Source organism: Alligator sinensis, unplaced genomic scaffold, assembly GCF_000455745.1.
Source record: "Alligator sinensis unplaced genomic scaffold, ASM45574v1 scaffold108_1, whole genome shotgun sequence".
NCBI lineage: Eukaryota > Metazoa > Chordata > Crocodylia > Alligatoridae > Alligator > Alligator sinensis.
This window is the reverse complement of record NW_005842110.1, coordinates 426,070-437,572: the sequence shown is the minus strand read 5'-3', so window position 1 is coordinate 437,572 and position 11,503 is coordinate 426,070. Positions and strand designations below refer to the sequence as shown.

Genomic DNA, 11,503 nt, shown 5'->3' with positions numbered 1-11,503 from the left:
CGACCAAGAAATCTGCACTGAAAAATTATCAAAGATGAATTTGGCCTGAAACTTTTTCTCAAGAGTCAGATGGGAGAAATCTTCTGCATTGTCTTACATGCCGAGAGATCTCAAGGTGTTCTACAGAAATGAAGTAAATCAATTAATGCCTGTGAGTCTACTTCCAATTCAGTACACTGAGATGTAAAGAAAGGGGCCAAATGGAAATGTTTTGGTGAGAACACCACTGGATTCCTCAGTGCCTGAACACAGCCAAAAAGTAATCATGTATTTGCATGGTGCATCGTTTGTCCACGTTGGAAGAGGGGCTTAGGCCATCATGATGAGACTTGATTTGTGGTTCCAAAAAATCTGGGTGTTTCAAACCCAAATATTAGACCATACAAAATAATCCCACTTGACTCATGAAAAAGATCCAGTTTCCAGTCTTCACCTTCACATCACCAAATACAATTAATGCCCATGTATTCCCTTTGGAAGTTATTCCAAGGTAATGGTCAAGAAGCCTCAAACTTTATATATAAACTGTTACCTACCTGGTACCTACCTGTTACCTACCCTGCTGGGACTAAAAACTGACAGTAATTGGTTATCAAGAGTCCCACACTCTGATTTGTGCTCTCTGCTCCTAAGGCTACTTGGAAGTTATCACTAATTCACATCAAACCAAATCCAGCTTCAGGATTTCAACAGCTGACAACCAATAACCCTGTGAACACTGATTTTGTTTAAAGATGACACCATCTTTCTCCTATTTCCTTCATCTCAATAGTTAGGGCACTGGTATGCAGTTATTTATCACACAAAAAAAAAACCCTTGAAAGCTTGTGCTGCCTCGTCATCTTAGCACTATTCTACATTACTGTCTAGAAAAAAAGCAAAACCATGAAGCTCCTTTTCATCAAAACTCAGCATACAATCAAGTTCATCCAGTTACTGAGTTAATTCATCACTAGAATTTTCCTAGTCACTGCACAAAACCCTTACACAAAATATTTTAGCCAATTCATCATGTTATAATGCAATTAAGCATTCACACAAACGAAATCACAATGACATGTTTCTGATAATTAGCCAACTTAGATACTGATCTATGCCCTTCATAGCACCTAGTAAGCCAGATGATGTTTGCAAAACACTGGATACTCTTCAGCTTTTCTTGGCTCAACAAGAGAGATAATCAGTTATTCTATTTTGGAAAAATAGAAGATACTTTGTTGAGGAGTACATATGACCATGAAAAGCAGAAATCTTTTATTATTCTGCTCCATCATAATTATGTAATTTTTGTTATAGTGAATGTTTTCAATTTTGTAATAAGAAACTGTACATCAAAGAGTTATCTCTGGAATTATGCAATTCACATATAGCAAGTCTGAGTGCACAATTTTCACTCTGAATTTTTAGTATATGAATCACTCTTTCCTACTTTTTGACATCCTACAAAATATATCTCAAAAATTTGAAAATGGCTAATTACTGATAGTCACTCTGGGATAGCTATTACAAATCCCTTTGGAGCAATGAATTAACCCTATTTTACGGAATTTAATGGAGAACAATGACATCTAGTGGCTATAGTGTCCGAGTTTGCAACTTACCAGTTAAATACTAGATAGAATAGAGAGAGCTGTCTGCACTGATTTACATCTGCCTCCCTTTAGTTTGTGGTAAGACTTGCAAAGACTTAGACCAAGTGCTTTTGAAAAAAATCTCCACAAATTTGTCTTTACTGTATTTCCTGTCTGTTCCGAGTTTCTTCATTTTTCCAGACCCTTATTCCTTTAAGCTTATTTCTGATGTGGAGTGTTCAAGAGATTTTCCATGTATATTAGGTCTAAAATTAAGTCCCCCCCACCCCCCATCCTCCTAGAATAACACAAGATATGAACCATACACACAACTGATATAAACCCCTTGTGTAGACACACTCATCATGGTATAAAGAGGGACTTTTTGATTTAGGTTAAACTGCTTCCTAACTAGTAATCCAAAGCAAAGACTCCTCTTGTCGCAAAATAAGAGCGTCTACATAAGGGTTTATAGCAGTATAATGATAGCTATACGAATGGTTAAGCTTCCCACACAGACAAGGCCAAGGAACAGGGTTCCAAAACCCTAATGCTTTAATTTTTTTTCTCCAGAGGCCGTTGATGAGTCCCACCATGTGAAGAACAAAAGTCATTGCTAAAATAAAATCACACTTGTACACCTATTCAAGAGACATCAGCAGTTAAATAAACTAGGAGGATGACAAGAATGCCAAACGCTTTCAGAATAGCAGAGAGCAAGAAGTTACATCTTCTTTTACAGAGATACCATGTTGCTATACAGAAAGTGGTTAAAAAAAACAGAACACCTCATAAGAGAAAGGTTAAAATTTCCTCCCACTCTACCACAAAAAATTAAGGCAACTCCTCCTGTTAATGTGGCTATCTATGCTCAGAGACTTTCACAAAGCACATGCAAACAGCTAAAAACTCAGAACACTGAAGTGAAAGCAAAACTCAGAGGAATTCTTCTATAAAAGCCAAGAACACCAGCAATCTTCAACCACGACACTTCCCCAAAGATGACCACACTGCATTATGGCCATCAAACTGAAAAATCTGTGAATCTTCACAGTAACAGGCATAGACGCTACAAGGCACACAGCCATTTAAAAAGGCACACCTCACAGTTAACTCATTTAGATTTAAACTATGACTAAGTAGAATCGGCTAATATCTGAGTTTAAAAAAAATAGGATCAAGAAGCTTCCAAGTTTCCATTTCACTCCTGACCCTATTGCTGTTAAGTGGATCTGTGCCTCAGCTCACCTTAACCTTAAAGCTAATGATAAAAATCTGCCTATAAAGGGGCTATGAGCAGCTTAATGATTTTGCCTGGCTCTGAAGGAAAGAAATGTTAACTAGTACTGTACAAGAGGACAGTTATGGAAAGCAGGTAAGAAAACAGCAGCTCCATGACTGCAGAACTCCAGGGACAGTATGTGGTAAGCATCTGAAAGGAAGTAGTACAACAGCTTTACGAGGAAACTGAGCAGGCCCAGTCATTCCGAATGGATTTAAATGAACTTGACTGACATCTTTACCTTCTCAACAAGGCAGAGGTATGCCTATCCTCGTTCTCTTTCCACCCCCAGCCCCATGAAAAAACAGTGTGTGTGTAAAATATACCTTTCATTCAAAAAAGATCCAGGAAAATCCGATCATAACAAGGTTTAATGTTGAATTTCAAAGACATAACATTTAACAAGAGAGGCATACCTCAGGTGTCTTCATCATAAAAGCCTTCTGGTACAGACATTAGTTCACTCAAGTCAAAAGGCAATCCAGAGCAACAGAACAGAAGGAAGATTACAACAAGCAATTTCTGAGCTGGTATGCCAGCAACCCCTACTAACGGCAGTAATGAAACTGGCTAGTCAATAGCTACAGTAGTAAAAAGAAAAGAAATCTTTCTAAGAAACAGGTATTTTTACTACTGTCAGCTCTGCATTTCATTAGTTTTCCTGTCATGTTTATACAGATAAAACTAAACTGCAGGTTGAAGCCTTTGGTTAGGAAAGATCTTATCAGAAATGGAGAAACTCTATAGGAACCAGGTGGGGTCACCGATGACTAACGGAAGATAATTTATTTTATATTCTTTTTAAATGACACACCAGTCCAGGTCTTTAGTCACATAAGCAGTGCAAAAGGATAGCAGGCCGAGAGCTTTTTTTTTTTTTTTTTAATATTGCTTCTTTACTGAGATGCTAAAGATACTGAACATCACTTTTGAGAATCTGAGTGTTGCTCCTGCAAAATCTTTTCTTTATGACTAGCCCCAGCCAATAAGCTTCATGAGACATTTACTTCCATTACAAGGAACTAGAGACCTAAGATTTATGTTGTGATGAGTCCCTACTGATTGCACTTCAAGTGTAATCATCCTCACTACTTAAGGACACAGCCATCTGCTAGCTCTAAGCAGCATCCAAGAAACACTCATTTCAGAAGTACTAAATTTAACCATGAAGGCAATAAATTACCCAACAGAGCATTTTTCAGACTACCAGGTACCTGCTTCAGTGGACAATATTAACCACTAAGATGTGCTGTAGTCTGTCCTTAGAGGTACCTATTGTGGTGTTCCAGTAGTGTTCCCTGCAAGATACCATAAACTGTTGTACTAAGTTATCTTCTACAAATATTGCACTTCAGTCAAGCTGGAACCAAAACAGGGAGTTGTGGAAATGTCCTGGTGTAGGTATTAAATGAACCAATGCATGAAAGCTAGAAACAAAGTGAAGGGACCCCAAGGAAGATTTCCTTGTGCGGACTTATTCAACAATTGTAGGAAACTGGTAGAAACCAATACCCCCAAAATACCAGAAAGGGACAAAGAAGCATCTTTTGAGATACTGCTGCTTGAGAATTATCTTTTATATTCCTATGTTACTGTGCAAAAATGTATATTTGTGTGACATGACATTTACAGATGTGTGAGAGATTAGGTCTACTTCTTTTTATGTTTTTTTCCAATACAGACATACAAAAGCAACTCCAAATCTGAAAGTGATGAATGAAATCCACACCTTAAGCATTCTCCACATTGATTTTCCCCTCGCTCCGGGCTTTATCAACATGAATGCTAAAAGAACAGGAAGACAGGCAGGCAGACCAACTGAATAGAATGAGAAACCAAAACTGTTCCGTTCTCCCTGGGAAGTGTGGCACTCCATTACCTGCACATAAGTGCTAAGTGGCAAGCTCAAGACCAGCTTCAGAGAAGCCAGAAAAAGTTAATCTTCCAGTTCTTAGACAACTGTGACCATTTCTCACACCATCCTGCAGGACTAATTTATTATGTCCCAATTAACAAGCTGTTTTCCCTTTAGAACTCTATAGAATCAATTTGTTTTCAGACTTATGGAGGTTAGTTCCCAAATACACAAACTTCACAAGCAAACATGACCTACAGTACTGCTTTTGTGCAGTCATAATCAAGGACCATATGATCCTACAGCCAGCTTTGCTTCTCCTCTTCATACTTTTGTGGATCAATAAAAGGCTTGTCAATAGACCGGATTATCAGCTCCCCACAGAACACACATTCAGCTGCCACAATATCATCAATGTCAGCCTTGATCTGTTCCCGACTCTGCTGCCCCTTCCCTAAACTAGTGGCATCTGTGTCCTTTGGGCGATGGTGAGCTTTGGAGGGCTGGCTTGTAGCTGCCAGTTTCTTTTGAAGGTCTTCTAACTTAACTTGTTTGTAAGCGGGTAGGTTTGGATAAACCGCCTGAAGAAGGCAGTCATAGTGAAACATGTGGCCACAAAGGAAAAGGTAGAATGGGCGATTTAGGAGGGGAAAGTCACAGACAGCACACTTCTCCTGAGGCTCTACAGAGCCATATTTGTTTCTCATTTCCTGGATATCCTCCCGGATCCTTCTGGCACTCTGTGTGGCTTCCTCCATCTCTCTCTTCAGCTCCTCAATATGCTTGTTGTAGTCCTCCAGAGAGTTGCAGATAGCCTCCTTGAAATGATCAATGGTGACAAAGTCTGGGAAGAATGGCAGGACATCTTCGATTTTCAGCAGGTTGCAGCTGGAGAGGCAGGCCATGGCTTTCTTCACATCCTTCTCTTCTTGGACTACATGGCATGCAATTTTCAGCCAGAGTTTTTTCCGGAGCTCCTCATCCTCTTCAGGAAGGTCTGCACAGGACTTGGCCAGATCCACATCCACCTAGAAAACGAACAAGGAAAGTTACAATTTCCTCTTAACTTCTCCCTCCAACATGAACACTTGTTCTCAATAACAGGATATCTTTTTATTACATCAGCCATAAGTAGTGCTGTGCTAGTCAGAGGCAGGGTAGTGTCATACCTTATAGACTAACTCATTCAGAGAAACATGGGATAAGAATCCAAAGTCCGCATCACCTGGTGTCAGTGCCCCTCTGCTGCATACCAATGGGGCAAATTGGGCATTTCCTACGTGAAAGCATGAATGGACATCAAATTGACATCAATTCCAGAAAGCCATAAAAGCCTGTAGCAGAATGCTTCATCTCCCTTTGGACATTCCATCACTGACTTCAGAGTTGTTGTTCTTGGACAACAAAACTTTAAAAACCAACTTCATCGTGAAATTCCAGAACAAGAAATCATCCACAGATTAGATTGTGTTACGTATAGTCTCAATAGAGACTCTGAATGCTTATCCCATTATCAGGAGTAACTTTTATATCCCTCATATCCCTCAACGGGTTGTTTTGTTTATCCCCTTTGACCTCTACAACCCACCTTCCCCTGTCAGCAGTGCCCCCTTCCTCCACCCTATTTAGTACCCTTGCTCTCTGCAAGTCCACCCATAACATCTGATGAAGTAAGATGTAGCCTATGAAAGTGCATACCCTTCTAAATGAGTTAGTCTATGAAAGTACCACATTGCCCTACCTTCTACCTAACAACCTCTCTAGCACTACGGTTTGTTGTTAGTACCATATATCCATATGGCAGTCACCTCTCTCCCTCAATATACAACCCCATCAGGAAAGAGGCCTTATTAATTTTAGATTGATTTAGAAACATCAGAAAGAACCAATTACTTTCCACATCCACAGTTAACTATAAAAGAAGCTTCCACTGTACAACCATTATAATTTTTTATATTTATAGGACTAGATCATTAGGCCTCCTCCATAGCACTCCCTAATCTGCAACTGATGTGGTATATTACACACTGCCATTTACTGCTCAAAGTATCAACTTATTTTCCATAAGCTGACCAAGTGGGAACTAATTCAATGATCTTATTAAAATAAGACATTACGCTTAGGATGAGTTCTTCAGAGCAGCAGCCAAGACCTGATTTTCTACAATATATGAACTAAAATACCTGCATGCAGTAGCACAAACCTGCAAAGCCAGATCCACTGCCTCCTCATACATTTCCATCACTTTGTATATATGGACACAAGCTCGGTGGTGTTCATGCTCTGCACAGAGCCGAAGCGCATACTTCAGATCATAGCGAATCCTACTGGGACTGGTCCCAGTTTGTTCTAGATATGATAGCAGGGAGTCTGGCCGACACAGAGCATAAAGAGACAATAAGTAGTTGTGAATGGCTTGTTCAGTTTCCTCCAATTCATACACACAGAACTCCATATACCGAATAGCTTCATTGATCTGTTGTGTGCTCCCACTCTGACTATAATTGACAAGGGCAGGTATAAGCTTCTTTGCATCTAGTTTTATACCCATGGATATCCAAGCATCAACTACTTTCTTGGGGATGTGCTGGATCAGAACTGGAGAGAACTTGTAAAACAGCTTTTCATCTCTATGTCTGGACAGTACATTTAGGGCTTCATCATACTCTTCATGCTGGCAGTGATGGGCTATCACTCGCTCATAATCCTGCATAATAACAGCAAAGTAGACCATGTGTTCTGTATCTCCATGACTTGCCAGCAACTCGTAAATAGATGCACGGTTATTAAACAGACATTCTTTGTTTTTGGGGCTGATTAGGAAGTTACGAAATCTCTCACGGGTCTCCAAATAGAGGTGCCTTTTTGAGGCATCACCCTCCAGCACACCCAGCCAATTCAGGTAGAGCTCTGTTAGCCAAGTGGTCAACAGAGTCGTCTGGGTCTTCTCAGAGTGCTTCAAGCTTGCCAGTTTCTTGAGCAGGAACTCCATCAGTGCCTCTTCTTGTTTGGCTTCAATGAACTTAAGGGCAATTTCCTCAAAGTAGTTCTGTGTAAGGGCATAACACTTGGCACTATCCAAGTACTTCTTGTTCTGGAAACAGTGTTCTGCCTCTTTTGCCAGCACAATATCCAGACACTCAGGCCGGTCTTTGCAATACTCTTTGGCCAGATCAAATTTGTTCATGTTCATGTACATCTTCCACACATCTCTAGACTCTCGCTGTACATGATAGCGAAACACAACTTTCTCTGTGTGGATCCAGATCTGCCCAACTGTTGGATCTTTGATCATGTGCTTCAGAGAGCCAAATTTTTCCAAGAACACATCCTGGAAGACGACCTGCCCATTTAGAGTGCACACTGCTGTCACTCTGTCAGGCAGAAGCAGCAGGAAGTGGAACTGGGTGAGCACAATGGAGATTGGCTTATTAATTGTCACATCTATGTCAGAGGGATATACCCAGACCCGTTCTTCACTCAGAATAGAGTCAGGCCGCCCATAGTCCAACAAACCATACAAGACACCATTTCCCATCATCCAGGCAAAGCAGCGGGGAGAGGAGCGTAGCTTTGGGGTGTAAAATGCTATTTCACTATAGCCAAAGCTGGCTGGGAACTCCCGGAAGCTTGGCAAGTGGTCTGTGTGCATGGCAAATATGGAGCTGAAGCCTTGCTGTTCCGTCCCTTCAGCTACCTTGCCAACAAACTGGAAGAGCCTCTTGTGAGTGGTGGCAATGATAAAATACTTCCCATCAATCCCACGTTCTATCTCCAAACAGCAGACAGGAGCAGGCCCAGTCTCCTCCTCCAATGTATAAACCTGGCGGAAATACTGGTCAGGATTAGTGCTGAAGAGGCTTCCCTCACTGACAGATATCTCAGCCTCATATATTTGGCCCTGTGCTGTCCCCACCAGGATAGGGCCAGTGTTAGTTTCTGTACCCAGGAACTTGTTCCAGCCTACGCTTTCGATCAAATGACCCTTCCAGCGGGAGAGTGTCCGCACCTTCTGAGCATTTCTGTTCAAATAGAGGCATTCACTGGTGTTCAATGCAATCAAGAGGTGAGAACCTGCAAAAGGCATGTGGCCAAGGGGAGGTAACGAGAGAGAGAAAAGGAACATAGTGTTAGCAGAAAAGTGACCATCACATCTCAGGTAGCATGTGTTGTCGAACAAGACTTCTGGGTCTTCTCAAGGAAGACGTCCTAGATCAGAGGTGGGCAAAGTCTGGCCAGGGCTGCTGGGACTCCATTTCCCAGCAGCCCTGGCTCCCAGCCAGTCTCCATGGAGAAGGAGTATGGGGGCATGATGGTGTGGGGCCATGACAATGCAGGGCTGCAGAACAAGGGCTCTGCCCCAACCCAGCTGAGCCCCATGCTCCTGGGGTCTCCATGCATATCAGCCAGGAGCCCCAGGGCCAGGACGCACAACTGGGTGGGAAACTGCTCTGGGGCCTTGGCTGGGGCTGGGATTTTGTGGCAGTCACAGCAGAGGGTGGGGCCAAGACAGAGCTGCAATCTGCTGTCCACACATGCCCCTGCAATAAGCACGGATTCCATGGGCAGCAGACTGGGGCTTGGCCCCGGCCCTGCCCCATGTTGTCACTGCCATAAGATCCCAGCTCTGGAGCAGCTCCCCTCTCAGCCACATGCCCTACCTATGCTGCTCCTGGCCAGTCTCCACAGAGACCCCCAGGAGTGTAAGGCCATGAGAGTGCAGGGCCAAGCTGGGCCAGGCCAGGGCAGAGCCCTAGATCTGCAGCCCTGCACTGTCACAGCCCTAGACTCCCAGGGTCTCCAAGGAGACCAGCCAAGAACCAGGGCCACTGGGAAATGGGGTCCAGCTGCTGGCTGGATCCACCATTTTGCCCACCCATGTTCTAGATTCTGGAGTACTCTGAGGAATCTGCATTCATAAAGACAAGGGGACTGACATGCCATGGCAGGGGGTCAGATCTGATGATCTGCTCAAGTCCCTTCCAACCCTACCAACTATGAAACTATGTTCGATGAGATAAATGGCCCACTTAATCTAGTATCACAACAGACAGTGACCAGTCCGCAGATGCTTCAGGGGAAAGCACAAGAAACCCTGCATGAACCATTATGAAATAAATGATCCCTTTTTAAAAGTCTCTTCCAGCCCCAGGCCACCAGTGATCATCGGAAGGTTCTCTCTCAAATTTTTCATCCCAGCTGTTAACTACACATAAAGTCTCTCTAAGAACTCTGCTAAATTCTTGGCCTCAGCTGTTAGTAGTAATGGGCTGTAATAGGTACCTTCCATAGATCAGTTAGCTCAAAACAGCCCATGTTCCATCAGGAATTAAATTAAACTATCATTTAAATACAGCAGAATTTAAAACAGTGAGGCACAGCATTCTTCCTCCAACATTCAGATAGAAGGATTCCTTGGAAAATAACTAGATAGTTGAATTCAGCCCCAGGCAGACCATATACTCATTCCACACACAGAATAGAAACTGCAAATCTTCCTTAATTAATACTTTCTATCTACGGTCTATTTACTTTGTTCTCATGTGAGACTGAAAAAGTATTCATCAACTACACCTGTGTGGTCCAAAAACATCTTGTAGACTCTGGCTTCATCCTTGCGTCCCAACTCTACCTGATTAGGTTCATCTGGCTTGCCAAGATCAATCCTGCATGGAAATGATAAAGCAAGTTACCAACAGACAGAAAAAGTCCATGTAACCATAAGAAGTTCTACTTTAATATGTAATCAGAGACCATGGAAGCACACCATGCTGGAGAAGGGAGCTCCCCATCAGCTAAGTCATCAACAGCACATTACCTTAGAAGTGTGTCTTTGCCAAGACTCATGCAGAGCTGGTTACAGGAGACCACTAGACTGTTAATTTTCTCTGGAGGAGTGAAATCTATTCTCTGCTTGTTAAATATCGGGGTTTCCTTCTCCAACCGGGCATTCACATATCCTAGAGGAGAGAAAAATATGAACAAACATTATTTAGAAAACGGGCAGTTAACTTAACCTAACTTAAAAATGGAAAAGAAATGGGAAAGGCTAATGGAAAATGAAGTGTGCTATGGTACGCAACTGTCTCTCCATTCACCTGACTGCATAATGGAAGATACAGAATTGGTTTATTTTTCCATAGTGCCACAGTGCAGCACTGTGTTAAATGGCATTAATTGAAACATGTCTAGAAACAAAGCCTGAAAACTCTGGGAAAATCTGAGAAAGGGGACTTACAGGAACTGCACAAAAAGCTAATGAAGACAGTTGTAAAACAAAAGCAAATAAGTTGTCAACAATCAAGAAATCAAATGATTTGTTCCACACCGAGAAAAAAAAATCAGAATGATGCAGAAGTAGATCTATGCTGAAACAGGAAATATCCAAAATCCTGTTTCTCAAAGCCTTTAAAGTCACCCTAAAAACAAGTGGACCAGTCAAAAATGTCCACTTCTAAACAAAAGCCAAGTTCTAAACAACTTCCCTTAAAACTGCAAGGAAAAGATACAAAGGACTAGGCAGAGCAGAAGGGCCAAGAGCGCAGGAAATGTGTAAGTTAAGATGAGTTACTACAGGCCAATCTATATCGGGGATGAAGAATGTGCAAGGAGCAACATTTTCCTAAGGATGGAGAAGAATCTGCTTTCGAAAGTGTGGGAAAGCCTAAGACTGGACAACTTCATGCCTAAATCAGAAGTGTCCTTCAGAAGCTGCTCATGGTGGATGGATCTTTGCCAAAATCCAGAGATGAGTTGAACTATGCAGTCAAATGTAAAATAATGAGACATTCGCAC

The 11,503-nt window shown here is 42.0% G+C and overlaps 1 protein-coding gene across 1 annotated transcript in view; it reads right to left on the bottom strand.

Annotated features, from left to right (window-relative positions):
* Positions 1–3,206: 3,206 nt before the first annotated feature.
* VPS18 (VPS18, CORVET/HOPS core subunit) overlaps positions 3,207–11,503 on the bottom strand; it is a 12,014-nt gene continuing 3,717 nt past the window's right edge. The window contains exons 3-6 of the mRNA XM_025205311.1: positions 10,527–10,668; positions 10,283–10,374; positions 6,912–8,782; positions 3,207–5,736 (exon numbers count right to left, since the gene is read on the bottom strand). Of these exons, the coding sequence (XP_025061096.1) occupies positions 5,008–5,736; positions 6,912–8,782; positions 10,283–10,374; positions 10,527–10,668 (2,834 nt within the window). The 3' untranslated portion in view covers positions 3,207–5,007. The remainder of the gene's footprint in view (positions 5,737–6,911; positions 8,783–10,282; positions 10,375–10,526; positions 10,669–11,503) is intronic.